This window comes from Podarcis liolepis (genome assembly GCF_965112155.1).
Source record: "Podarcis liolepis genome assembly, chromosome: 2".
NCBI classification, from domain to species: domain Eukaryota; kingdom Metazoa; phylum Chordata; class Lepidosauria; order Squamata; family Lacertidae; genus Podarcis; species Podarcis liolepis.
The window spans coordinates 40919697-40947614 of record NC_139555.1 but is presented as its reverse complement, the minus strand read 5'-3'; the positions used below and the strand labels follow the sequence as shown (position 1 = coordinate 40947614).

General features: G+C 42.1%; 1 protein-coding gene and 1 long non-coding RNA gene across 2 annotated transcripts in view; both read right to left on the bottom strand.

Moving 5' to 3' along the window:
- The window catches only part of LOC310699633, a 116262-nt gene that overhangs the window by 64953 nt on the left and 23391 nt on the right, over nt 1-27918 (bottom strand). The window lies entirely within an intron of this gene.
- STX8 (syntaxin 8) overlaps nt 1-27918 on the bottom strand; it is a 76924-nt gene that overhangs the window by 39380 nt on the left and 9626 nt on the right. The window contains exons 5-6 of the mRNA XM_083487714.1: nt 22697-22821; nt 20243-20335 (exon numbers count right to left, since the gene is read on the bottom strand). Of these exons, the coding sequence (XP_083343840.1) occupies nt 20243-20335; nt 22697-22821 (218 nt within the window). The remainder of the gene's footprint in view (nt 1-20242; nt 20336-22696; nt 22822-27918) is intronic.

Sequence of the window (27918 nt, the reverse complement as noted above, 5' to 3'; positions counted from 1 at the left end):
CTTAGGCACATTTAGGACACCCTGAGAAGGAGAGTTGGACACATTTAGGAGCACCAAGGACACTGAAAATGTTGAAACAGATGCACCATCTTCTTCCCACTGAGCTGGCGGCAAGATTAAAGAGCTCACATCCCTGATTTTGGCAAGCGCAAAAGCAATTCCCTTAAATGCAGGATGCTCTTATAAGCACTTTTGTATATTGTATCTAATCAACATGCTCTCTGAACAACCTGGAGATATGATTAGACTCTGCACAATTCAAGCAGCTGATGTGATGACAAGAAGAAAGCTGCCAGTTCTCATTTCCCAAATAGGACATGGTATGATTGCTTTTCCCTCCAGTTTACATAGACCTAATTTAATAGTTAGCCTGAAAGATCCTTTTAACTGATTTTTTAAAATCATCCATCTTTATCATCCACAGCACAAATCATCACAAGAAGGCTATCAAAAAGGCCCAGTAGTCAGCTCGGCATAATTTGAGATGAATACTGCTTCATGCAATTCATGGCAAGTCTCTCTAAATCCTTCTGCAGAATCAAGTACAAAGAATACATTTAGCAATTTTACAGTGCGAGAGATGCAGGTCAAGCACTCTGTTTGAGTGCCCAAAGCGTAATTCTTGCTCAATAAAGAACATAAAATACTGTATTCTTAAGAATCTGTCACATTCATATTGGGGGTGAAAAGAGGCCAGTGGTTTTAATTCATTAAGACAGATTAATGCGGCCTCAGCTCACCCGCCCCCAATTGCATAAATGCAATTATGACTTTCCTTGATTGGCTGCCAATGTGATATAAGTCTAAGAGAAATGAACCTTTTCTACTGAGACAGAACAATAAATGGGTTTCCTTGAATACAGTGGTTGAGGAATCCAAGTTCCTGACCTCAAATGTTTTACTAGTAGTGCTCTATGCAGTAGGGAACTATCAGAATGACATTTGCTGAAACGCGGGTGATTTACGATATAATTGGTTCTGCACATGTGCCAAGAGTAAAACTCCTAAACCCAACAAAAATCAAGATTAATTACTGATTAACATATGAAAAGGGAATAGTGCGATACAGGTGGCGCAACAAGCTTACTCCCCCTCTACAAACTTGTGATTAAGGAAGTTATTTCTGAGGTCATATTAAGCCCAATGCATCTTCCCCTGCACTCTCTCTGGGAAAAGGAAGAAGGACTGTTACTCAGCTTTTTCATTACATGCTCTGGACTTCCATAAACAAATGCTAGGCGGCTTTTCAGAGGCAGAGGCAGCAATGGGTGAATGAGAAGTCAGAATGGGGAAGGTGCTATTAGTGCCTAGTCTTTACAGTACAGTACAGACTGCCTATGTTGCGTGGGCAAATTACTTACAGATTATTCATCCCAGAAGCATAAACTGTGAAAAACGGAAGAAAAGCAGCTTCTACTTACTTACTGCTCCAGAACAACCAGTTTTCACTTTTCCTGCCATAAAAGGGGGTTAGTTAGCTGCAACTGCATCATGTAGTCTGCAATATAAATGTCTAAAACAGAATTCAATTGCCAAAGAGCACCAAACTGATCCTGAGTATGTGGCGGAACCAGGTAATGCTAAAATGCCATTTACTAACCCACCTTGGGGTTTAAAAGTGAGTTTGAGAAACACCAGAAGCCTAAAATGCCAGAGTTCTTGAACAATATGAAAAACGCTAAAATCTTGCACAAATATTTTAAAGTCCTTCTATATCCCTTTTGTCATATTTTATTTGTAATGAAACACCTAGCACTGCAAATGGAGTGCTCTACGAGTAAAAAAATAGTATTATAAGAGTCAATGACATTGTGAAAAGCCATCAGATTCTTATCACCCCCACTGGTTCCAAATTTGTCAACTGAGAAATTATGTAACCATGGAAATTTTTAGAAAAGGAACCTTGTATTCAGGATTTGAATACTAAGTTCTAACAACAGACAAAACTAAGGGATTACCATCAAAAATATACCGTCTTCTAATGAAATAAGTGTTACAGAAAAATGATTTTTTTTTAGAAAGAGATGGGTAAAATGACTGACACTTCTATGCAGATGGACATCTGTTTTTACTGGCACAGCAAGCAATGCCATCTGTGTCAGCTTTAGCTTTTTTATCAACTGTAATATAGTTGGTATTTAACCCTAAATAAATTAAATAAAACTGATAAGCACAAAACATACGGAGGTTGAAAATGTGGACAAATAGCAGCTGATGATCTCCATATGTGATGGCACTGTCCCAAAATTCAAGAATGCAAGGACTCAAACAGAGAAGATATCCAAAGGACAGTTGGTTATGATTTAAAGCTGAGACCAAAGATACGACTTATTGTATACTGCTTAGAGAGCTCTTCAATTGAGCGTTTTATAAATCTTCTAAATAAAATAAAATCATATATGTGAAGCGGGTCCTAACAGATAGTGACTGACCATGAGTCAACAGCTCAATGAAGATCTTGTTGTGAAAAAGGCAAAATAGGGTGGTTTTTCCATAACAGTTAGACAGGTAATGTTTTGTTTTGCCCTTAAATGGTCAGCCCTTCCATCTAGGACATTTCTACTTCCCACTACACAAGAATATGAAAAAATGTCCTTGCAATCTCCTAAGATTCCCTGCTATTATTCTAGCTCAATCATCTCTTCCTCTCTAAAGATCACATCAATATATCACTAGCAGTCAAGCAAAATAGTAAAAAGCCTAAGTTATTGCAAGCGTGCAGTGGAATGGATTTGGTAATCATCAAGAGAGTGATTTGTATTAAAACAGCAATATAGACCTCTAGAGGAAGCAGCAACTGCCTTGAAAAAAATTTAAATGACACAATGTTGATTCTGTGCTGGGGTAAGAACAAAGAGGGTAATGTTGCCATTTCCAAAACTGTTCTTTAGCTGCTTTCTGGTAAAAAGAAATCATTTCGACTGGATGCGTAGCTTCCTCAACCCTGAAGGGCTGGAGCAAGGGACAAAGTATTAGTACACAAGAAGAAACACAAAGAAAGATATTAAGATTTCAGAGCTTTGTCAGCGGATCCACAGCCATCACAAAATAGCCAAAATGCAAGTATTTTATACTACTTCCAGAGCACACACTACAAACCTGTTCCTCTAGAGAAGGGAGTGCACCCCCTCCCAGAACAGGTTGTCCTCCTAATTTCCAGACACAGGACTTGCCTGTCCATCCCAGCTCCATCTTATCAGGATTCAGCCTAAGTTTACTGATCCTCATTCAGCCCATCACTTCCTCCAGACACTGGTCCAGCACTGCACAGCTGCTACTACTGATTCAAACAGAATGGAGAGATGGAATGGGTATCATCTGTATAAGGGTAGCGCAGAGACCCAAATCTTTGGATGACAGCAGGCCAGGAGAGCAGCACAAACATGCAGAGGGGGACCCAAACAGTATAGTTACAGAGTGTCAATTTCTCCCAAATAGTATCTGAACTATTTCATAAATGATAGACATTAATTGGAAGCAGCTGCAAGATGATTCATTCTTCCATAGATAATTACATATACTTATGTGAATCATTCATTTGGGTAATTTCAAAGATTCTTTTTTTAAAAAAAACCCTTTGGGATGAAGCAAGTTAAGCCAGGCAACAGGTCTTTTACAAGGAAGCTGTGTGAAATGGTAATTGCACTAGCTGTCAACATATATCCACTTTAAGACAGAGAAACACTGACAATGGCAAGAGGACTAATGTGGCATGCCTGTCAGGTGTTTTTAGTTGCATTCAAACTCGTCTGTACCCCACAGTTAAGCCTATCTTTCAAATCTTACCTCCAAAAACAAATAAATAAACAAGGGAGAATTTAAAATGTAACATCCAACCACTATTTTGATTTTAAATATTTTTTCCTGTTCTAATTTTATTAAGAGCAATTTAAAAAGGGAAAAAATTCCCCTCTGATTATTGCCTACCAGGTACATTTGGAAATGCACAAAATTTAAGCATCAGACCAAGATGTGAAAGGCTTGAAGCTAGTTCAAGGACCACATTCCAGAGAGATGCACCAACCACTTCTGGAACGGGGCTTGTAATCTCAGCAGCGGTCCTCCGATACACATGGCAAGCCCCTTTTGAAGGTTGGTAGACTTTCAAAAACAAATTGGGATTGGCAGTTAAATGTAAAAACAAACAAACCCCAAACCCTAAGGATCCTGACCAATTGGTACAGAGGATCAATCTGTAGAAATAACAGTGTGTTGGGTTAAGATGACAAACCATGGAGTCTTCAAATAATGGTTTTAGAATATGAAGAGGAAAAAAACATTCATTTTTTCAAAGCTACAATAGAAATGGTTACACTGGTATAGATGGCTGGTTCACTGTCAGTATTATTTTATTAACATCTGGTGGCAGTTATATATTTTGGAAATTCAATTCAATATATTTAACTTTGCAATTCCTTATTTCAAACATTAGTTTGTTGTATTTTAAGGGCATCTCTATTCTTAAAGTACCTCTGACCCCAATGGCTATTATCAAATGCAGTATGAACTCTTAAGCACATACCGCTAATATTTCAGTGTTTCACAAAATGTTCATCATTACCCCCATCCTACCCACAAGGGGGGGGGGGGAGGTTTATCAATGCTGCTAGCAGTTCCATAAATTTTACATCTCTACTCTAGTAAACAGGACTCAAATACATAAAATGTGGGAAGGGCAGTGGACAAGGTCATTGACTCATTTTTCATCCTCTAATAAATGAGGCCTATCCACATGGGGATGGGTGGAAAAACAGGACAGGCATTTGTTTGAAGACCTGGAATATTCTCTCTACTTTCCAACACATTGTTTACAAGACACTTTCAGAGGTTCTGCAGAACTCAATTCCAGCAGAACATAGGAATCTAACTCTGCACTCACACCAGGCGCTGGAAAATTTAAGTTTTTGACGTTACATGTAAAACAGTTTTCTTCATCCTACCTTCTCTCCTAACTCCACCCAAATTATTTCCCTTTTTTGCCCTAGTACCACCAGTTGTTTATGTAACTGGAGAAGAGACAGACTTTCTTCTTCCCAAGTGATTTAAAGTGCTCCAGTGTTAAAAGTAAAACAGAGAACACAAAGATGTTAAAATATTAATCATCTTGTGCAGCATCCACTGGGAGTAAGTGAAAAATGCAGAGCTTTGCAATTTGTTGGCCTCACTTCCTCACTAGGCACAAAGAGACTCCCTTTCCTGCACATATGGAGAATACTAGGGAAGGAATTTACCTTGGGGGCCATTTTCATCCATAGTTCAGTCTTCCATGTGAAAAGATCATAGCGCCCATCCCTGAGAGCTGGTACCTATTTCAGAATGCCTTAACCATGATTCAGAACATACACCTTTTAGGAGGTACTAGTACTGTACAAAAAAAAATGTATATTGAAAAGCTGAGAGGACATCAAATACCAGTGGTATTTGACCCCGGTTAAGTTAGCAATAATGTACAGAACAAGTCCAAATACTTGTTGGAAATGTAAAGAAAATGAAGGTACCTTTTATCATATGTGGTGGATGTGTAAAGTAACTAAAAGTTTCTGGGAGATGATATATAATGAAATGAAAAAAATGTTTAAAATATATTTTGTTAAAAAAACAGAAGCTTTTTTTATTAGGAATTATAGGTACCGAGATACCAAAGGACCAGAAAAGACTATTTATGTATGCAACAACAGCCACATGGATGCTATTAGCCCAGGGATGGAAGGAAGAGACAAACCCTACCAGAGAAGAATGGCAAACCAAGTTGATGGACTATGCCGAAGTGGAGAAATTAACTGGGAAGCTTAGAAACCAAGAAGATAAGAACTTTAAAAAAGAATGGGGAAAAGTTTATAATTTATTTACAAGACCATTGTAAACAGGTTAAAACATTGGCAGGATTTTAGCCACACTTGTGAAGTAACGGAAAGTATGGACAATTTGGAAGGATAAAAATTTGGACAAGTACTGATATGCAGTTGTAAATATTATTAGGACCCATGGAAGGGATGAGGGGAAGTCAGGAGATTCAGAGTAATCTTGATATTTGGATCTTTTTTTGTTGTGTGTGTGTGTGTGTGTGTGTGTGTAAGAAAAGCTGAGAGGGTGGTAGATTGCTTGTGCATTCCTGATCTAGGAACATGAAGCACAAGATAGCTACAGGCTCACACGCGCTCTGGTTGTCTACACGTGGAGGCAACTGCTTCATAATGAATGTGTACAAGTTCCATGAAGATTCGATTACAATTGTCCAAAGAACAAGATGCAACTCTCAGTCAACCCCTACCTCTTAAATTCTAGGCAATCCCCAGCATAAAATTTAAAACCCAGTGCAATGTCCTACAATTAGACATATACAAAAGAGAAGTTAGAAAATAATAGATCCGAAACAAATGAGTAATGCAGACACCCAACCAGACACACTGGCATAAAGAACTATCTGAAGGACACATGAGGGGAAACCAATCTTAAAAGGTCACAAAACCATATTCTGCTTTGCAAATTGAACTCACCTCTTGAATTGCACCAAGAAGCAGATCAACAATGAATGCAGACCACAAAGATCTGCTGCGATGGGATCCCTGCAGCCAAACTGATCAAAGTGCAAATATATAATATATACATTCCACCACCATCTGCAGCTAGACAAGAACAATCAACTATTTTCTTCAGAAATACCAGTGATCAGAACTGATCTACTAGGAAGAAAGTAAGTTGGTAACAATGTACCATGAACAATAGGATTTCACTGCAAGATTGAGTTAAAGGATATATTCTCCTCCTCACTCATCCCTAATGAACTGTACAGTTGAATGCAGGGTTTTTTTTGAGGAAATGGAAGGATTGGAAGGGAGGATTTTGCATGCTGAAAATGACAGAATAATAGATTGAACAAACCAACAGCTCTGGCCAGTATGGCATCCTCTATTCCAAAAAGTGCTTATAAAACAGAAGATAAGTATTGTATGTGGTGTTTAAAAGCAAGAAAAATAAGAAAGGCTCTGGAAAGAAAATATTTGCCACTCTCCTCCTCAAAGCATTTTATTTCAAATAACCTCTGCTAATTGAGGGAAAAGATGAAGGATTGTGTGGGGAGGAAGGGTGGTGACTGACAAATTAAGATTGCATGAAACGGCTGTTCACTCTCAAAACAACCATTTCTGCTTCCAATGAGAATATTTAAATACCTCTTGAATTTATAAAGCATTGCAGATTCCTGAAGAACTGGAGGGAGACCTTCTTTTGCCTTCAAGTTTTAATTTAGGATAAGGCAAAGGTGAAGACTCTTTCAGACATTGTCAGGATGCCAAGTCCCATCAGGCCCAGCTGGCATGGCTGACTGTCAGGGATGATGGGAGCTGTAGTCCAAAAATATATTGATGGCCACAGGCTTCCTACCCCTGTAGGAATGGTTTAAATTATATTTAAGGGGTCCCTATCTTTAATGAGCTCCAGCATTTAGAAAGGCAAATCATCATAAGGTATAGTCCCTTTCCATAACTCGTTAAATCCTTGGATAAATAGGAAAAACTTTTCTATTCCAGCTCAGTGTCAGGGCTCTTTCTCACTGAGCATACCTCTGCAAAGCAAATAGCCCAAAGGTCACTGCTTGGGTTTTCCAGTTTTCCTTTGAGCTCATCCACACTGTTACAAGGAAGAGAGAGCATCTCTTCTGGAATGAATGTGTGTCTTCTGTTGGGTGTAAGTAGCTTATACCCTTCAAGCCCCGGCACCACTGTGAATAGAAAAAAGAACACATGCTGCAAGATAAACAGCTACTCAAGCTTTATCAGTATGGATTCTCAGAGGGCTAGAAATAGAGCACGATCTCAGTGGTTATGGGAATTGCTACCTCATTATTGAGGTGTGAACAGCTAGAATTTAAGAGTGTTTATTACCATTCACTCTTCACGTAAAACCAAGCATGTTTGTACTGGCACAGATCTGCTAATTAGATGCACACTGAATGCCCCCAACACAGATTCTGCCCATGCAAAGTACATTAAACCCAGCATTTGACCTTAAGGTGGGTTCAGTCCCCTTGGCAGCATGCTAAGTGGCTAAGCTGCAGAATAAATATCTGTGCGAGGCTAATCCTCTTCCACAAAGAAATATCAGTGGGTCATTTGGGATATTATTTCTTCCCAGGATCATAGTGGGAATTCAAAACCAGGATTCCCTTGGTTTACTTAGGATCTCCTCCCCAAAGTAAGTGAAGCAGAGAGGGTGATGGAAGAGGGAGCACTGAAGACCAGGGCCCACCCTCATCTCACATGAACACCCCCCCCCCACGAGCTGTTTCCACTTAAAGAGGAGGAGACCAATGATATGGGTTCTGAATTAAATTAAGGGAATACATTGGCAGGGAGCAGTGTAAGTTTCTAACAACTGAGCACAAAAGCTCATTAAGGAATAAGCCATCATGAGCTGTGAAAGCAAAAGGGCAAAATGCCTATCCTCTCAACTGGCCTTCCCTTTCTTCTCCCCATTTGGGAGATGCCAAAGTCTGGCTGTACGAGCGGGTAAAATCATTGTAACCTTTAAGACTTAAGTGGTGAAGAATGAGCAAGATAAGCAACTGGAACCAGATGGAAGCTGTATGTAAATAACACCATCACTAGTGGCATACAGCTCTAATGCACTATTTATAAACTCTCTGTACGCAAGTTGAAGGAAAAGTAGGACAGGTGACAATCAGTCCTTCTTAGAATATAATACATAACACTTTGCACTTATGAAGCCCACTTCCCCTCCTACCACTGCAGATACACAATAGGAACACAACAGGAATCTGTGCTAGTTCAGCTTTGTCTACAATGACTGAAAGCAGCTCTCCAGTATTTCACACAGGGTTTTACCAGCAGCCTTCTGCACCTCCAATCTCCACAAACCTTAAACCAATCCTGTAAGGAACGTAATTTTCATTTTCCTCATATTACAGATTAGGGAGCTGAGGGTGAGAGATGGTGGCTCATCCAAGGCCACCTAGCAAAGCTGTGGTTGAGGTGACATTTGACCTGAGGCCTTACCAGAATAGAATAGAATAGAATAGATTCTTTATTGTCATTACACAAGTGCAACATTGCACAAAGTGCAACGAAATTGGATGCCATCCCTTAAAACAACAAAAGCAAAACAACAACAACAACCAAACAAACCACATTCCAGCCACACCCACACCACACCCATCAAACTCCCAGGTCACACTATCGAGTTACAGCATTCAAAAAGGCCACAGCTCTTGGATAGAAACTGTTTTTCAGTCTATTTGTCTTTGACTTGATGTTTCTATATCTCCTGCCAGAAGGCAGTAGTGCAAACAGACAGTGTCCCGGGTGAGATGAATCCTGCAGGATGTTATTTGCTTTCCTAAGACAACGGGAACCGTACAGTTCTTCCAAAGATGGGAGAGGATGACCAATAATCCTTTGGGCTGTGGTTATGACCTTCTGGAGCACCTTCCTCTCCCTAGCTGTACAACTGGAGAACCAAGCACAAATACAGTATGTAAGAATGCTCTCTATGGAGCCTCGGTAGAAGGACACCAGCAGTCTCTCACTCAGATTGTTCTTCTTTAAAAGTCTGAGGAAATAAATTCTCTGCTGGGCCTTCTTCACCAGAGCAGTGGTATGTGCGCTCCAAGTCATGCCCTGATCGATAGCTACTCCCAAAAACCTGAATTCCGCCACCCTCTCCACCCGTTCCCCGTTGATATACAAGGGCTGAATGTCCGCCTTTTTTTTCCTGTAATCCACCACCAATTCCTTGGTCTTAGCCGTATTAAGAGCCAGATTGTTCTCTCTACACCAAACACAGAGCCGCTCCACCTCGTCCCGATAGGCGGACTCATCCCCTCCTGAAATGAGCCCTACCACCGTAGTGTCATCAGCAAACTTGATGATTTTGTTGCTGGAATAGATGGCTGTACAGTCATACGTATAGAGAGTGTAGAGCAGGGGACTCAACACACAACCCTGTGGTGAGCCGGTGTTAAGGCTAAGGGCTGTGGACATGTGTGACCCTACTCTAACCCTCTGGGAACGTTCTGACAAAAAATCCAAAACCCAGAGACAGGTGGAGTTGGAGAGTCCAATCGCCTCTAGCTTGGACACCAGTCTATGGGGGAGGATAGTGTTAAAAGCAGAGCTAAAATCCACAAACAGCAGCCTCACATAACTCCCCGGCTGCTCCAGATGGGACAGAGCAGCATGGAGAGTGGTATTGATGGCGTCTTCTGTGGATCTATTTGCTCTGTATGCAAACTGGTAGTTGTCAAAAGTTGATGGAAGACAGGAAATAATGTGACGGCGCACCAGTTTCTCAAAACACTTCATGATGATTGGAGTCAGTGCAACTGGTCTATAGTCATTCAAACTACTGATTGTGGATTTTTTAGGCAGAGGGACAATAGTTGACGACTTCAGGCAGGGTGGGACAATAGACTGGTGTAAGGACTTATTGAAGATCTTAGTAAAGACCCTCGCCAGCTGATCCGCACAGCCCTTCAACACCTTTCCAGTGATGCCATCAGGTCCAGCCGCCTTCCTCGGATTCGCCATCCTCAAAACCTGTCTCACCTCATGTTCCTCTACCGTGAATGAGGGGCCCCTATGGGCTGGTGGCTGTAATACCGGCGTCTCAGGTGGCTCCTTCTCGAAGCGAGCAAAGAAGAGGTTAAGCTCCTCTGCCAGCAAGGGGTCACCGTCGACAGCACCAAGGTTAGGTTTGTAGTTGGTAATATGCTGAATCCCCTGCCACATCTGTCTTGTGTTGTTGCTCCTTAAATTATCCTCAATCCTCAGCCTATAATCCAATTTTGCCCGTCGAATACCCCTCCTCAAGTTTGCTCTTGCTACACTGTAAAGCTGCACCTCGCCTGACCTGAAAGCCCTGTTCCTTTCCCGCAACAGGCACTGGACCTCTCTATTCATCCAGGGTTTCTGATTGGGGTAAAACCGGATGGATTTATTTACTGTGACAGTGTCTGTGCAGTGATTGATATAGCACAGAACTGCCGCCGTGTGCTCCTCCAGGTCTGAACTATCGAAAATATCCCAATTGGTTCTCTCAAAACAGTCCTGCAGCTGGTGAATAGCACCTTCAGGCCAGATTTTAACAGATTTTAATATTGTGGGAGCCCGTTTCCTGAGTGGGATATATGCTGGTACCAGGAACAGAGACATATGGTCGGACTGGCCCAAGTGTGGCAGCTGTAAAGCCCTATAGCCGTGATTTACATTCGAATAAACTTTATCCAGTGTCTTATCCCCTCTTGTGGGACATTTCACATGCTGATAGAGCGTTGGGAGCACTGTTTTAAGTTCAACATGGTTGAAGTCTCCCGCAATAATGTGCACAGCTTCAGGATACTTGTCTTGCTGGCTGCTGATAAGGTCCTGCAGGCATCCCAAAGCCAAGTTGGCATTGGCATCTGGTGGCACGTACACACCAGTTAACATAACAGCTGTGAACTCCCTAGGGAGATAGGCTGGTCTACATTTAACAGCCACATATTCCAAATCCGGTGAACAGTGACTGCCCACAGTCTTCGAATTATTGGACCAGCATTTGTTCACATATACACACAGCCCCCCTCCTTTGGTTTTTCCGAAGTCCATGCCTCGGTCATGACGATGTACCGCACAGCCTTCCAACTGAATAGCTGTGTCTGGTATGGACGGTTGAAGCCATGTCTCAATGACAAATAAAACGCAGCAATCTTTTACAAGGCTGTTTTTTGCTGCCTGCAGCCTCAATTCGTCCATCTTGTTGGTAAGAGATCTCACATTAGCAAGAAATATGCTAGGGAGCGGTGGTTTAGATGGACTCCTCTGCAATCTTACCAGGACGCCAGCCCGACAACCCCGCTTTTGCCTCCTGTCTCTACGCCGCCTTCGCCTCCTCCCTGGAGGCATAGTAATCCATGGAGAGCCCGGTGGCCTGGCTACTCCCACAGGAACGTTATCTGGGCGAAAATAATCAGCTCTTACAGCTTGTTCACACTGTAACCCAACCTTCAGAAGTTCCTGCCTGCTGTAAATCTTTCTTGCCCGGCCAGACATACTCAGACCAAGTAAAAATAATAAAAACAAAACAAAACGCTGAGGGAGAGCATTAAGCCACAGCGTCTATGCGCGCTGCCATCTTGTATATCTTGTATCTGGTTACTGGCTATTAGATTCCCATTAAACCACTCCTTTCCTTATTCGCTTGTTCAAGGCTGAATTAATTTTCGGTCCTCTTCACAATCAGGAAGGTGCAAATCCCGTGTAGACAAATGGCATCCCAAAGCCAGCGCCCTACAGCAGCTGAACTGTCAGTTGGACTTTAACTGCCAGTTGGACTTTACCTGGCTACTCCCACAGGAACGTTATCTGGGCGAAAATAATCAGCTCTTACAGCTTGTTCACACTGTAACCTGACCTTCAGAAGTTCCTGCCTGCTGTAAATCTTTCTTGCCCGGCCAGACATACTCAGACCAAGTAAAAATAATAAAAACAAAACAAACAAAACAAAACGCTAAGGGAGAGCACTAAGCCGCAGCGTCTATGCGCGCCGCCATCTTGGAATATATTACCAGCTCACTCTATTCACTATGGTACATTAGCTGTCATATAAAACCTTAATTTCGACACATCAATGAACTTACTAGAAATGCATATACAGAAGCACCTTGGTTGTCAAACTTAACCCGTTCCGGAAGTCTGTTCCAAAACCAAAGCGTTCCAAAAACAAGGTGCGCTTTAACATAGAAAGTAATGCAAAATGGATTAATCCGTTCCAGACTTTTAAAAACAACCCCTAAAACAGCAATTTAACATGAATTTTACTATCTATCGAGACCATTGATCCATGAAATGAAAGCAATAAACAATGTACTGCAATTACACAATCAATCAATCAATCAGTAGCTGAACTGGGTTCCACGCAGTCACAAAAACAAAACAAAAACGCAAAATAAATAGCAAAAACAGACAGTCCTCAGTGTAACACTCAAATTGGAAGTGTGGCCCTCAAATCAGAAGCGTAACACTCAAAATGGAGCACGTTCGACTTCCGAAAAAAAATCGCATACCAGATCACTTACTGCCAGGTTCTGGTTCCAAGTTGTTTGAGTACCAAGGAGTTTGAGAACCAAGGTACCACTGTAATTGATTAGCTTAATGGAGCAAATTGCTGCAGTATCACAGGAAAGGTTAAAGATTTTTTTAAAAAATTAACTTTAAAACAAAATATCCCATTTTACATAAATAATATATTCCCTGGAGGACTAGTTTTTAACATCATTGCCCCTTCAGGAGTCTCAAAGCGGCTAACAATCTCCTTTCCCTTCCTCCCCCACAACAAACACTCTGTGAGGTGAGTGGGGCTGAGAGACTTCAGAGAAGTGTGACTGGCCCAAGGTCACCCAGCAGCTGCATGTGGAGGAGCGGAGACACGAACCCGGTTCCCCAGATTACGTGACTACCGCTCTTAACCACTACACCACACTGGCTCTCTGAATAGAGATAAAAGATTATGCACAACATATTCAGCTCCTAATTTTTTTTACACTGGATTAAAAAGCAATCTGAACTCTCCATTTGTAACTCTACAATTAAATGGTTGGTAGTGTCAACTGAAGCTTTTGGTACAAGCAAAAGACTTTCTACAAACCATCAGAGAAGAATGTGAGGATTAAGACTGTTGCAAGGAACCTTTTTTTAAAGTAACTAACTTTCCTTTCCCCCTGTAATTATTATTAACAGGAACCATTCAAAAGCTTTTCTATTTCCAAAAACAAATCTCTTGCTAATGTCAATAATTGTAGTTGCTATATAAAGTGTTTTACAAGATACAGCTGACGAATAATTATTTTTCCCTTATTGAATATGTTTTTAGTAGGAAGAAGCCATACAGTAATGATGAATAAAACCAGCTTGTTTTTAAACTTCAGCTTTAAAATTTACTTGGGCCCAATTAAAACATTATTAGAGTTCTTTAAAAAGTACCATAGGATATTTTTACGTCCCCCAAACTCTAGAATAAAACTCTGCAACTTTTTTTCATAGGGAAGTTGCTCCACCCCCTTGATCATTTTAGTTGCCCTTTTCTGAACCCTTTCCAATTCTGGAACATCCTTCTTGAGATGCGGCAACCAGAACTGTACTCCAAATGTATTCCAAATGTGGTCGCGACACAGATTTGTACAACAGCATTATGATATCAGCAGTTTTATTTTCAAGTCACTTCCTAATGATCCCGAGCATGGAATCCGCCTTCTTCATGACCACTGTACACTGGGTCGACATCTTCATTGAGCTGTCTAATGAAGCTACCCAAGGCCTCTTTCCTGCTAGCTCAGACCCCATAAACATAAATATGAAAATAAGATGCTTTGCCTCAATATGCATCACTTTGCACTTGTTTACACTGAACTGCATTTGCCATTTTACAAACTCAAACAATTTAATATCATCACCAAACTTGGCTACCTCACTGCCTACTCCTAGCTCTAGATCATTTATCAACAAGTTAAAAAGCACAGGTCCCAAAACCAATCCTCGGAGGACTCAATTTTCTAGGCTTCTCCACTTGGAGAACTGTTCATTTATTCTTATTCTTTGCTTTCTGCAACTTAACCAATTCCTGAGCCACAAGAGGACCTCTCCTTTTATTCCTTAATGGCTAAAGCTTATTGAGAAGTCTTTGGTGAGCTGCTTCGATGACAGCTTTTTGAAAGTTCAAATACACTGTATCAAGGAAGGCAGTAGTTCATGGAGAATTAAAAATCCAAAGAGCTAGATTAATGTTAAAATAGGCAAAAAAAAATCACAAAATAAATAACCACATCTATATACCAAACCCATATAAAATTAGTCATTTCCTAGACATGTAAGGAAACGAAATGTTTGAGGTAGTCAGAATTATCAGCTTTATAAACTCCTTGAGATGCAAAATTGATGCCAGCAACCAATGACTCTTCTCCACCACTAGAATATGTATTGTCCAAGGTATTTCCTATTACAAAACAGAACAGTACTCTTTTAGGGTGTCCCACTTGAGGTTATGCTCCTTAGATATTACACACAAATATCTTTATCACCCTGAGTTACTGTAAATGACAGGATGTGACTAAGTGACTCATTACTTTGTGGTTGCTAGATTCTGAGTGCCCAGATTGTTCCTGTAACACCTCATGGCAAAAGTCAGACCTAGGCTGTAGGCTCCATTGCCTGTCTCTGGTGTGATTGTTCATGCTTGGGTTGGGTTACACATCCTCTTGGAAAAGCACCAAGTAAACTAGGAACAGGCAAAAGCCTCTTCAATGAGATCACTAGGATGCAACTGACTCTCAGTACGTCCAACTCATAGCCTTTGGCATGCAATGTCCAGTACTGGGGCAAAAAGCAGGTTACCCATCATTACAAAATACTGGGGGGAGGGGGGAGAGCATTTGAAGGGTCTATTCTGGTGATACAATGCTGATGGATTTGCTTTCTTCAACTGGAAAAAGGTGAACAGGAATTCAGAATTTACATTTTTTTGTGGATTTAAATTTATAAGGTGCTCTGAAATAAGGTAGAGGCAAAAAAATTCAGCTGGCAACGTATCTTCCTTTTCAAAATTAATCATTTGCTTCCCATTCATTTTGGTTTTTCTCTGCACATGATAAAGGGATGCAATGGTAGCAGTGATATAATGCAGGAGAAATGGATGTGAGACATTTTTATTCAGTGGTTTTATGTTTGGAATCAATTTAGAGTTAGCACACCCATTCCAGCTTCAACAGATTGACAGATAAGCTACGTTAAAAATAAAAACCAGAAGACACTTGCATATATTTCATATTTCCCACTTAAATTATTTTACACTTAAATATCAGCCTTTCATGAGACTAGAGCTTAGATATGACAGACCTGCTATTAAAGTAAAATCAAATGAGAAGTAAGTTTTAATGCTCATTTTTCTCTTTGTGTGTACAGTACTTAAAACTTCTTATTTCTTTTGCTTGGCTGCATATCTTCAAGATGGATGAAGGAAGGCTTGATATTCCTCTCTTCCCACCAAGAATGATGCTGCTTACTTCAGAATTGTGTCATCATGGCAATGAAATTTCTTATAACTAAGGGCATAGCAAGATGTCACAGGGGCACAACTGATGGCTTAGAATGCAGGTCATGCCACAAAGCTGTAAAAAAAGGATGCGTGGGCAACAGAACCGTACTTCAGCCATTCCCAAAGGAGAAAAACATTAAATATACCACAGGAATTAGAACATTCACAGAATGAAGAATGTACTTAAAGCTCACTCTTTATAAAGATATTGTTTGCAACACTCTGCAAATCACTTTTGGTGACAATCTTGTTCTTCAAAGAAACAAAAATCAAAAAGCACCTGCTTCCTATGCTGTCATCGCCCACAACATTAATTTACTATTAATTAATTTTAATTTCATTTATATTTCACCCTTCTTGGAGCAGTAAACACTATCATTTGTACCATCACTGATCAGTAGTTTAGGGGGACAGTGTGTGACCAGAACAAGGCACATAGTGAGTTTTGCGGGGGTTTGAACCCGGCTCTCCCAACTCCGGTGGTGATATGGAAATATGATGGGTAGTTCGATTCACTGCGGTTTGCATTACAGTCATTTACCATGCTCTTGGGGAGCCACGAGATCTACGGGAGCTAGTTTCATAGGCTTGGCAGTGCTGCTTTCCTGCAGACCATTACGAATTCATCTGGCTCCAAACACACACAGTTGCTTGTACACTTGTCAGAGATTACATATTATGAAAATGGCCTCAATACAGACCAAAAATACACAGATGAGGGAACTGTGTCTTCTGTCCAAGACAGATCACTGAACAATAATTTGTGCAGATACTGAGTTGATATTAATCAAGGGCGGAACACTTCTGGAAAAATATGTGCTCCACATCGCACACGAGGCTAATCAGAGACCCCATGTGCAAAGTTCTGATTATATTGCCTAGGAATGGGAGTTCTCAGCACTAGTCATGGAAGAGACCCAAACGGAAGTTCAGCAACTCCAACTAAACAAACATACACATGAGCAGCAGAAGGTATTCATGTGATATGCACTGTGAAGTTTTGGTGAGATTTGGTATCAGTGTGGGCAGATCATAATCATTTTACCTTGATTTATTTGTTTGTTCTTTTGTCAGTTTAAATCTGTTCCACCAATGGAACACTCCCCCTGACTCTTTTTACAAATGCTGTTTTATGGTGCTCTTTTAAAGTTATGTCAAGACAGACTTTTTTTTTTTAAGTCTCCACATCTCTTCCCTCCTAAGGCCTTCAGTTTAGTAATCTCAGAACAGCTGGGGTTTTAATCTGTTTTCTCCGAGGACTGAGATTAGAGAAATGCTTTTTTTTAAAAAAAAGTTTCCCATTTCAAATCTGGCAGGCAAGTAAAGTTGTTGTAGGCTAGGACAACTTTTGTGAATTTTAATTTTCAAGGCTGATCTCACTCCATCATTCCCACAGTACGTAACAAATTAATAAACCCAGGGACATGTGAGCAGGCAAGTCTGTTAACTTTTGTGCAATGCTTGCCAGGGCTGAATATGCACCTCAGAAACCCTGGAAAAAACAGGATCAGATTGGGAGCAGAAAGGGTGAAAAACAGGGCATGAGGACCCAATATGTGCACTTGACCCTTAGACTACTAGTATTAATGTTTGATGTTTTATCATGTTTTTAATATTCTGTTGGGAGCCACCCAGAGTGGCTGGGGAAACCCAGCCAGATGGGTGAGGTATAAATTTGTTGTTGTTGTTGTTGCTGCTGTTGTTGTTGTTGTCAGTGACACCTTCTCAATGAAGAAAGTGCTCAGCAAATGGGGAAGTATCAGAGCTGCTGCCTTCCAGTCACTTAATGTTCACGCAACCCTCTCTAGAAGCAGACCAGATGGATCAAATCTTTGCAGAGATCACACAGCTGGAAACATTTCAAAGTTCTACCATACTGTAAGAAAAAAGAAAAGCTCAAAAATCTATAGATTTGCTCCCATGGGGTCATCTCAACAACTGAGTGAGTGCTATAGTATGGTTTAACTTCAAATCTGTCTCTCATACTAGTCCAGGAAAAAGAAAAGGGTGTGCATCACCAGACTTCGACAAGCTACATTATAATGCAGGATCCAATTGATCCCACTGAAACTTCAGGATGTAAAATACAGCCGGGTGTTTGTATATAACTACTTGCCTGGGACACCACAAGGAAAAACAAGGCATTCCGATCAGGTGAGTGAGCAGACTGGTGGCGAAGGAAGTAAAGTGTCTACCTCTGTAGCAAGAATGAAAATACAGTCGTTCGGTGGAGGAAAGACTGATCGCTCTTATCCCTCACTCACTCACCTGCTGCTCCTAGGCACTGAGGAAGGAGCTTCCTGCATATCCCCTGCTGGAGGAAAGCAAATCGCTTCCTCTGCAGCTGGCTGCGAAACCAAGTGAGCTTCCCATGCTGGACTGGTAGAGGATAAAGCCTCTTCCCCCACGGTCAGCATGGAAACCATGTAGGCTGGCAGACAAGGGGCAGAGACAACTGCCCCTGCTTCATTTGTTCGGAGACTTTATAATCATAATAAAACCTAGCCTGCAAATGTTGTGATCCATGCAAAGCAAGCAGCGCTAAGGTGAAAGAGGCCAAAACTTTTAAAATGCCAACACCCTGTCCTGAAGGAGAGTGCATATGCTCCTTTCTGTGGCCTCCTGCCAGACCTGCCTCCTGGACTATGTGAAACAGGAGGTATTAGACTGCTCTGGCAAATCACACTGGGGGGAAGGTGCCCGTGAAGGTCCTGGCTCAGGGTCCACACATTTCTGACTGCTAGCCTTAAGTTCAGTATTGTTCAGTTCCTCAGCCCGTGGGTGGTGCAAAAGCCAAAGAGTCGATCAGTTCATCCTCCCAGATCTGAGCTCGAGGCTGAGGCCATGGCAGCTAAGAGGCTACTTTTCTTTCATTATTTTTTTTTAAAGTCAGGCTAGCAACTTTTCAGGGCTTATAATGGCAAGGCTGATCTAATCGTCAGCCCTAGATGTGATCATTTAAACTAAAAAAGAATATGTAAGCATACTCCCAGACCAAAGGACAAACTATGGATAAAAAATAATGCTAAACTGGAAAAGGTGCGTTGCACAGCTCCAAGAAAAAACGAAAAACCACCAATCATGCGCTCCTCAAGGTCAAGAACCGATCATGCACTAGGCATTTTTCTGTCCTGTGCTGCCACCTACTGGCTCAGACAGGAATAATCAAACAGCTAACCGTACCTAACCTGCTTAGGTCTGTCTCTCTCTGCTCTCATGGAAGGCTCCCCTGAGAAGCACAAGTATGAACTAACACACAAACACCCTGCACCAGAGCTACATGTTGGTGACACACTTTTTAGACATGCATCATTTCGCGGCAGTAACTCAGTTTTACTAGCAAATCGGAGGTTAAACTAAGCCCTTTCCAGCCCTGGGAGAACATGAGGAGTGTTCGTGCGACACACCTACACACTGCAGCCAACACACTAATGTATCCCGACACACAGTTTGAAAGGCCCTGCCTTACACCTACCTACAAACAGAAACTGTAGCCTCTTGAGCGAAGGGACTACTGTTCCTGGGACACTGCTGTAAATAATCTGTCCTCCTTTTACAGCTCATTTTCTAGATCTAAGAGGCAGACCCCCAACAAAGGCACAGGGACCAAAATAAAAGTATCCTGAGGCCCAATTCTATGTCCAAGGGGCATCCACACCAATGTACTCTGGTTAATTTTGCAACTGATGGGAGAGAAGGGGAGGCATAGAAAATATTTTATGACACTGTGGCATCCAGGGCCATACCACACCATACATGAGATAATGATCCAGGCGGACATGGGCAGATTGAGTAACAGTTTTGAAACAATTCTTCACTTTTTAAAACTTCTCTGGAATCTGTACTTTGATGACATAAAAATTCAGCACTCTCTCTTTCCCATTGCTCGGCCTGAACCCAATGCTAGGAGTGGGAAGCAAACTCTGTTGTCAATTCACTTTTATACCATCACACTTAGAAATGGAGATGATTAATTGTGGCTCTTCTATTACTGTTTGGGGAGGGGGGGACTATCATTGGGAGTGGTTAATAACGATGCAGCAGAGATGACGCGCCGAAGGTTTTCAGTAGAACAGAACTATGAGAAGGTACAACACCGAAAAGAATGACTGTGTGCTCTCTTGAACCCATCAAACTCTGAAAGCAGGACGGTCCTTACCATTCTGTTCCTCTAACTCATTCCCAATTTCCTGCCCCATCTGTTTTTGACGGGCTAAGACAGAAGAGAGAGCATCAAGACCAGCATCTTGCTCTGCACAGGGGAGAAACAAAAAACACAACAAAAAATGAATCAAATTAAATTCCAGCGTTCTGATGCTAAACCCCAGATTTATGACCCAAGACAGCTAAGCAACATTATGAAAAGTCTGCAACTGAAGTGTTACAAACTTAATGACCCAAAGACCTCACCGATGGCACGACAATGAATTCCAAAGCAGACAGATCTTAAGAAACTAGGGTAAAAGTGACAGTGCTGGGTAGTGTCTTAGAAAAGAAAGTTTAGCCAAGAGTCCCAAACCCTTCAGAAACTGGATTTGCAGCTGCTCCTCCATCGTAAGAGCACTGGATGTTTTTTTATTTTATTTTGGCACACTCATATAGTTTCCTGATTAAGCCTTTTTGATTTTCCAGGGAAGGTTTAACACGACTGAGAAACAAATAGGTGATGCAAGCACCAAGGAATCCAAAGGGTTTCTCAAGCTGCGTGTTAATGTGGCGTTTATGGGGGGAGATAATCCAACTCTTGGCAAGGGGAGCTGCAGCCAGCACAGCCGCAATAGAAGTCTCCCTCTAGCCTTACAAAATGCCCCCTATTGTAATCCAGAGCACATGGCATTACCACACCCTTGGTCCCAATGGCACTGAATTACACTCCAGTCGTACACAGCTCTCTTTTGTACTGGAGCCCTCTTGGAGAGTTGCTTTTGGGGAGGTCCTCCAAAGACAGCACAATCAACTACTGTGGGTAGCATTTTGCAAAGGGGGAGGGGGTTCTTTTACAGGTGCCGGAGCGGGAGAGTTGTGTGCCAATGGCTGTTTAAGCAAAGAGGGCAAAAGATTAATGGCTAACTGATGGCTCAATAGATCTTTCTGCAGAAGCCGTTATTTTTATTTTTTTAAAAACTCCCTACTTGACAGCATATACAATTGCTTTGAAATGCCCCCAAAGTGTCCACGAGGTTTTAAGACAAGCACTACAGGAGCAGAAAGTTGTTGTGGAAAAGCTGGCTTACTGGCATCAAGACGCTGTTTCCCATACAGATGGCATAGCCAAGCACCACACCATTATGACTGCTGGTGCATGGGAGAGCGTTTCCAAGGCCAAAAATACTCCTCCTACCATCAGGGAGAAGGACGTAGAACTTAATCAGCAAAGGAGGCCTCACAACTACTTCACATAAAATCACTGTTCAAGAAAAAGCATAGAGGCTAGGAGACAGAAATGATGTCAATGAGAGGAGCAGGAAAGGGCTATATTCTGTGTGAGGAACTGGATCTGGCTGGCAATGACACCAGGTGGCCTTTTTTGCTAACAGGGGTCTTCGTACAGCAATTTGAAACAGGCCCCTGAAGAAAATCAGTCTTCAAAGGCCCCTTTCAAAGCACTATCTTCCAAGCCCTTTTTAGACACTGCTAAAAAGCTGATGGGCAGTGCCTGCAGACCCACTTTTGGCTGAGCCAGGACTTTACCTGCCCCGCACCTGACATTGGGTGTAGGGAAGGCGGATGTCCCTTGACATTTGGCGATGAAAGCCTGGGCATGGGGAAGGACTCGATCTACTTAAACAAGAGACCAGGGTAGATCTACACAACCTGTGGCTCACTATGCCAATACAGCCTGCTGGGTTTATGCTGCTGCCTGACAGTTGCTTGGACAGCTCTGTTTTAAGGTTCAGCACCTACAGCAAAGGCTTACCGAGCCCCAAGTAAGCCACATTTTCTTGGTGGGACACAAGCCACACCAGCCAGTTCTAAGCTCATAATGATGAGGCAGCCCAGATCAAGGTGCCAGACTCTGGTTGTTTCAGGCTAAAAGTGGTCTGCAAGATAAAGTGGGCCAGTAAAAATTTTCATCCCTCACAAACAAGCCTGGATAAGAATGAGGTTTCCCTATCTACACACTGACATACGTTAGCCTGATTAGTGTGAAGTACGTCCAAGATCTTCCACCAGCAACCAAGGGATGCAGAAGACTGATATCTTCCAAGGAGCCTAGAAAATTCAGGAACTGAAACTATGCTGGCACTTAAGGCTTGGTGCCTAATTATCTGAGGCATCTTAAGGAATTCCGGTTTAACAAGCCAGCTCCTAGCTACCCACAGAATTGTTTTTCAAATGACGAGTGTGTGAACTTAAGCAGAGAAATGCCCCCGGACTCAAAACAAACATTTAACAAAGTGCTTGAATGTTTTGGATGGTCAGGGACAAAACAAGCTGGACATCAGAAATCAATACCTCCATCCTATACAAAAGAAGGTGAAGGTGGAAGATTTTCTGACCTAGGTCACTGGAGTAAGAGGATGCAATCAACACCAGTGGCTATCAACCATGAGGCCTATGTAGAGGTTCAAGAATAGGATTAAGGCTTTACAAACCAAGAAGGATGACTTACCTTCTATAATTCTCTGTTGCTGCTGCTGGATTTCATGAAAGCCAAGCCCTCTTGTTTCCTCAGGCTCCTCCACAAGCCATGGGTTTACGACACCTTGTCTGACCCCTCCAGCCATTAGGCTAGACCTGAAAATATATATTTTTTTTAAAAAAATACAAGCTTCAACATTTTAAAATAATTTATTCAAAGGGGGGGGGGAACCCCAGCAAGCCTGCCATACAGTTTCTGAAGCCTCAACATAAAAAAGTGCAACTGCATCTCCAAAATTGCACACATACAAAATGTATGAATGACTTTTTTTGCATATCTGCAAAGAGCACAACATGTGTATATTATGAAACATACCCCCACTTTTCTTCTTGCAATATATTTTTATACAGAGGAAGGAGCTGCAACTGCAGACTTTGCATGACACCAAAGCCCCTTTTTTCCTGCAGCTACAGCTCTGCTGCTCCCTACTTAACAGATGGTGCTGGGAGAGGAGAGGACCCAGAAGGCAGGGTGGCTGCTGTGGTATCTGGCCAGCAGACCAGACTTGGGAGAACTCCCACTGAATTCAGAGGGACTTGCATGCAGAATAGTGAACAGGCATGCACTTAACCTGGAGGTAGGATTTTATGCAGCACTGCAATATTAATATAAATGAAAGACAGAGACAGGCCCTCATATTCTGTTGAAGTGCATCTATGCAACAGAAGAATGAAGTGTAATGGATGAAAACCAGGATCTCTACCAAATTCATTTCTGCAGCATACAGAAAATGTGTGAATTTTCAGTATGAGAGAGACACCTGCTGGCTAAAAGTGCAAGTTGCACAAGCCCTTCAGATACATCAAGACTGGGGTATTTGTGACTCTCCAGGTGCTGTTGGAGTCCCATCAACTCCAGGCAGCATGGCCAATGATCAAGGAAGATGAGAGTTGGGTGAGCAACAGGTTCTCCATGCCTTAGATACATTTAACCGCTGACTATAAGCATATGCCATGCTAAAAAAAAGGGGGGTCACTTTACATAGAAAGAGTGCCCTGTCCACCAAATCAAATACCTGTCTACCAAATGAATTACATGTTAGTGCTTAGAGTTTACAGAAGGACTGGTGGATCACTGGCACATCTGCTTTGCATGGAAAAAATGCCAGGCTCAGTCCCCAGCACCTCCTGATAGGGCTGGGAGAGACTGAAAGCAGCATTGGCCCTCCAAGGTCTACTGAAGTGACAAACCGGTGCCTCGGCCCTGTCCGTGAAGCTATTTTTAGTAGCTCACAGCTCTTTTCCAAAACTGAATACTTCCAAAACTGTTTGCTGTGCTTTTCTAAGGCCTTCTGACAATGGTGCTACACCAGGGGGAGAAGCAGCACTTTTCCAAAGGTAGTAAGAGGCACCCAACATTTGAAGGGCTTTCCTCCCCATCTAAGGAAGAGAGGAACCTCTCTTCTTAGACCAGAGCTGCAGTGTGGAGGGACCTCTCCTCCTCTGCTGGCTGTGCATGAAAGTGTGCATTGGCCACATCCACCCCAGCATGTGGCCCTCAGTGGGGTAGTCTACCGCAATGTGGCTCTCAGGCCAAATAAAAACAAGTATCTGTCTACAGCAGGGGTTGCTGAGCTAGATGAACGTATGATCTACCCTAGTATAAGGCAGTTTTTCTATGTTCTATGGCCAACTGCCGTCTCACCTGTTCGGTATCCACCAGACACATCAGTTAGATAGCAGATAGCTGTATTTTTTTTACACTGATCAAATCTGATGGTATATGAAGAAGTGGACAGGCCCTGCTACCACAAATTGGCAAGGCCTTAAGATGCCACAGCATCTTCTTGGTCTTTTTTTTTAGCAAAGAGAACAGTTCTTCGTTTACAAATCCAAATAAAATGAAATTTGGGAGACCCAAATCATTGATCTCTAGCTAATAAACAACCCAGGAACCAGCTGTATTAAATCCACTCTGGTTAAGTTGGCCATTCAATTTGTCACCTGTTACACATGTCAGCCACACTCACTAGGACAGAAGGAGCCTAAAGGTCATTTACCTCCTTGTTTTCTCTTTAATTAAAACCATCTTCACTTGCAGTTGAATTAAAACTACTACAGAAGAAGTAGGGCAGGATTCAATTGCTCTGCAGGGGGTTGGACTAGATGACTCCTGGGGTCCCTTCCCAATTCTGTGATTCTGTTATTCTAGTTCCACTAGCAGAAGCCAGTTTAAGGGCTCTACCTAGTGCAACAGAACATTCCTCAGAGTACACACACCCCACAAGAAAAAATGGCTCTAGGGGGTTTGAGAGAAATCCCAGAACAGCACCCATAGGGAGGGTGGGGGTCGTTCTAGCTGGCAAGCTGAAGAGATTGCGCTGGCAAAATGACTGCTAAAGTACTCCTCTAGTCTTCACCAGCCGTATTATTACTGTGTGCCTCAAGAGCTCACAGTAATAATAAGCAAACAAGGCAGGCATGTGACATGCGGGAAAAATATATTCATATTTAGCAAAACAACTCCCATTAGCTTCAAGAATATTGTGTAATTCAGTATAATGGGGACATTTGTGTTTTTTAAAAAGCCAACTCCCATAGGGGACATTTTTACTCCTGTAAGGGGCCCAAGTCCCCATTAAACGTTGTCAAAATAAAAAGGTGCAGCTCTCATCAGAGTCTTCCCAAGAGAAGATGGTCTAGCCAAATCCTCTGCTCCAAAATCCACAGCTGTGGCTCCACTAGCTCAAATGAGAAAAACCTTTTGCCATTTGAAAATGTCAATGAGAGAGAGGGGTGTGTGTCATGTAGTGGCACAGTTTTACCCCCAACCATGCTTTCTAGTTTTGGTTGCGGCAAGTGACCTGCTAGCATTTTAAAAATAATCTTTCTGACATGTTTGGTAGCTCTCTTCCCACCCAGGGCAGCCCAACTTCCTCTTTCTTCTGATCTTCCTCTGTTTCATTTTGGCAGTGTGAAGATTAAAGTTTATCCAATTAGCCACCCACTGCTTTTGCCAAGTTAATCACTTAAATCTTTGAAATTGTCACAGCACAGTGGAGTGTGCAGATAGCTTTTGATTATAGGAGCAGATTTAACTAATTAAAAGGCTTAGCAATGTGCCCAAATATAAAGGAAGCTGGAGGGTTATAATCAAGGGTTGTGCCTCTACTTAACAAACAGCAGCTTATCTTCCCAACTGCATTGTTTCACTGGTTAATTCTTACAAAATTTCCCAAGAAACACAAATTAGTCAAACAGACCTTTCCCTAGACCACGGCCACACATGAAGGCTTTCAAGCCTTAGAACAATCAACGTGAGTGATTTTAAAACGAAAACCCAGGTCATGTGACATTGGTCTATGTGATTAATCACATTTCCCCTTGTGAATATGGCAGTACAGTAATAATATTTGAAGTGTTTTGAGTACTTCAATCTGGATTCATAAATTGCTGTAAAATGTGATTGGGGGTTTCCAAAAAACATTGGATACGAGGCCCTTGGAACAATCTGCATGGCAATATAGTGAATTTCCCCATTCCCCCCCCCCCCCAGTACTGGGTGCTGCTTTCATTTTATTTGCTGTATTGGTGCAACAGGTGGCATTAGGAGGATACAGAACTGGAAGGGATGCTGGAGGCCATGTAGTCCAACCCTTGGGCTCAATGCAGGATCTGCCATGCAGGATGTAACTGCAGCATCCCTAACAGAGGGCCACCCAGCTTCAGCTTAAATATCAGCAGCAAAAGACAGCCCTCCTCCTCCTGAGAGCGTCTGTTCCACTGTTGAGCAACATGTACTGTTATGAAGCTATTTCTAACAGCCAAAATCTGTTTCCCTGCTATTTCCACCCACTGTTTCAAGTTCTGCCCTCTGGAGCAAAAGAGAACAAGTCTGCTCCATCTTCTCCAAGAGAGCCCTTCAGTTATTTGAAGACTGCAACCATGCGTCCTCCTTTTATTCTCCAGGTTAAATGTAGCCTGATTATTCAAATGTTCCTCACAGGATGTTTCCAGAGCCATCACTATCAGAGTCACCCTCCTCTGGACATGCTAATTCCTTTTTAAAATGTGGCACCCAGAACTGGACGTGGTACTCCAGATGAGGCCTGAGCAGCACAGGACAGAGTGGCATTATTACTTTTCTTGATTAGCATAACTCATAATTGCATTTGCCTCTTTAGTGGCTGCATTGCCCTGTTGGCTCCCTCAGCTTACAATGCACACAGAGACACTCAGAACCTTTCCACATGTCTTGCTGTCAAGCCAAATCTCTCCCATCCTGTAACTAGTGTTATTTGATTTTTACTTGTATTTTTAAACCCAAACGCAGGACTTTACATTTATCTCTCTTGTCAGTTTTGGTCATGCTCCAGCCTGTCAAGAGAATTTTGAATCTAGATTTTGTCATCTGTGTCCTTAGCAATCAGATTGTTGAGAACCATTCATTGCTTACATCTCTTAGGCTTGGGGTAAGGGCTTTCCAACATTTAGTATATGTACAAGCACACACACAATAGGTAATTCAAAATACATGATACAAATATTAAGCGCTCTACCTGTAGCCCAGTCAAAAGCCAGCTACAAGGAAGCCTTTTCAGCACTGCTGAAAGATGCTCAGCTTGGGGTCTGGCCAGGGTCCAAGGGTGGAAGACATTTCTACAGTTCTATGCTAGCTGTGTAAGAAGAAGGAAGTTCCCATGCAGATGGTTTTAATCACGACTGTGGCTAGCATTAGTTCGGGTTTTCAGTTTAGGAAGATGCTAGCTTCCTACAGGTGACATGCATCATTTCATCACCCTCTTCATTTTATTTCCTTTTACCAGGGTAGCAATACACTCTCCATACTTCCAGTGACACCTCCCACAACTGCAGCTACTGAAAGCTAGAGATGGGGACTTTTCTCAAACTGCAGTATGAATGCCCTGCCATACAGGTTCACTCTCAGCATTAGCAAAAGCTGTATTATTAGTTTCACAGGATGTGGGTGGGTTTGCTCTTTTCGCCTTCTACTCTGTCACAGGATATCAACCTCCATTTCATTACAACTTCATCCATTTAATAGATTCTCTGATTAGGAGTCCAGCAAAGGGATCACCGTCTCCTTGGACGCAAGGAAAATATTAAGTTTAATATCTCACAATTTCCTGGACCTCAAGCTTTGCCCCTAATGACATCTCTAGGATGGTTCATGAAATTGGCATTCTACGTGTTAGATACACACGTCTTCTTCACATTCGGATATTGCATGGT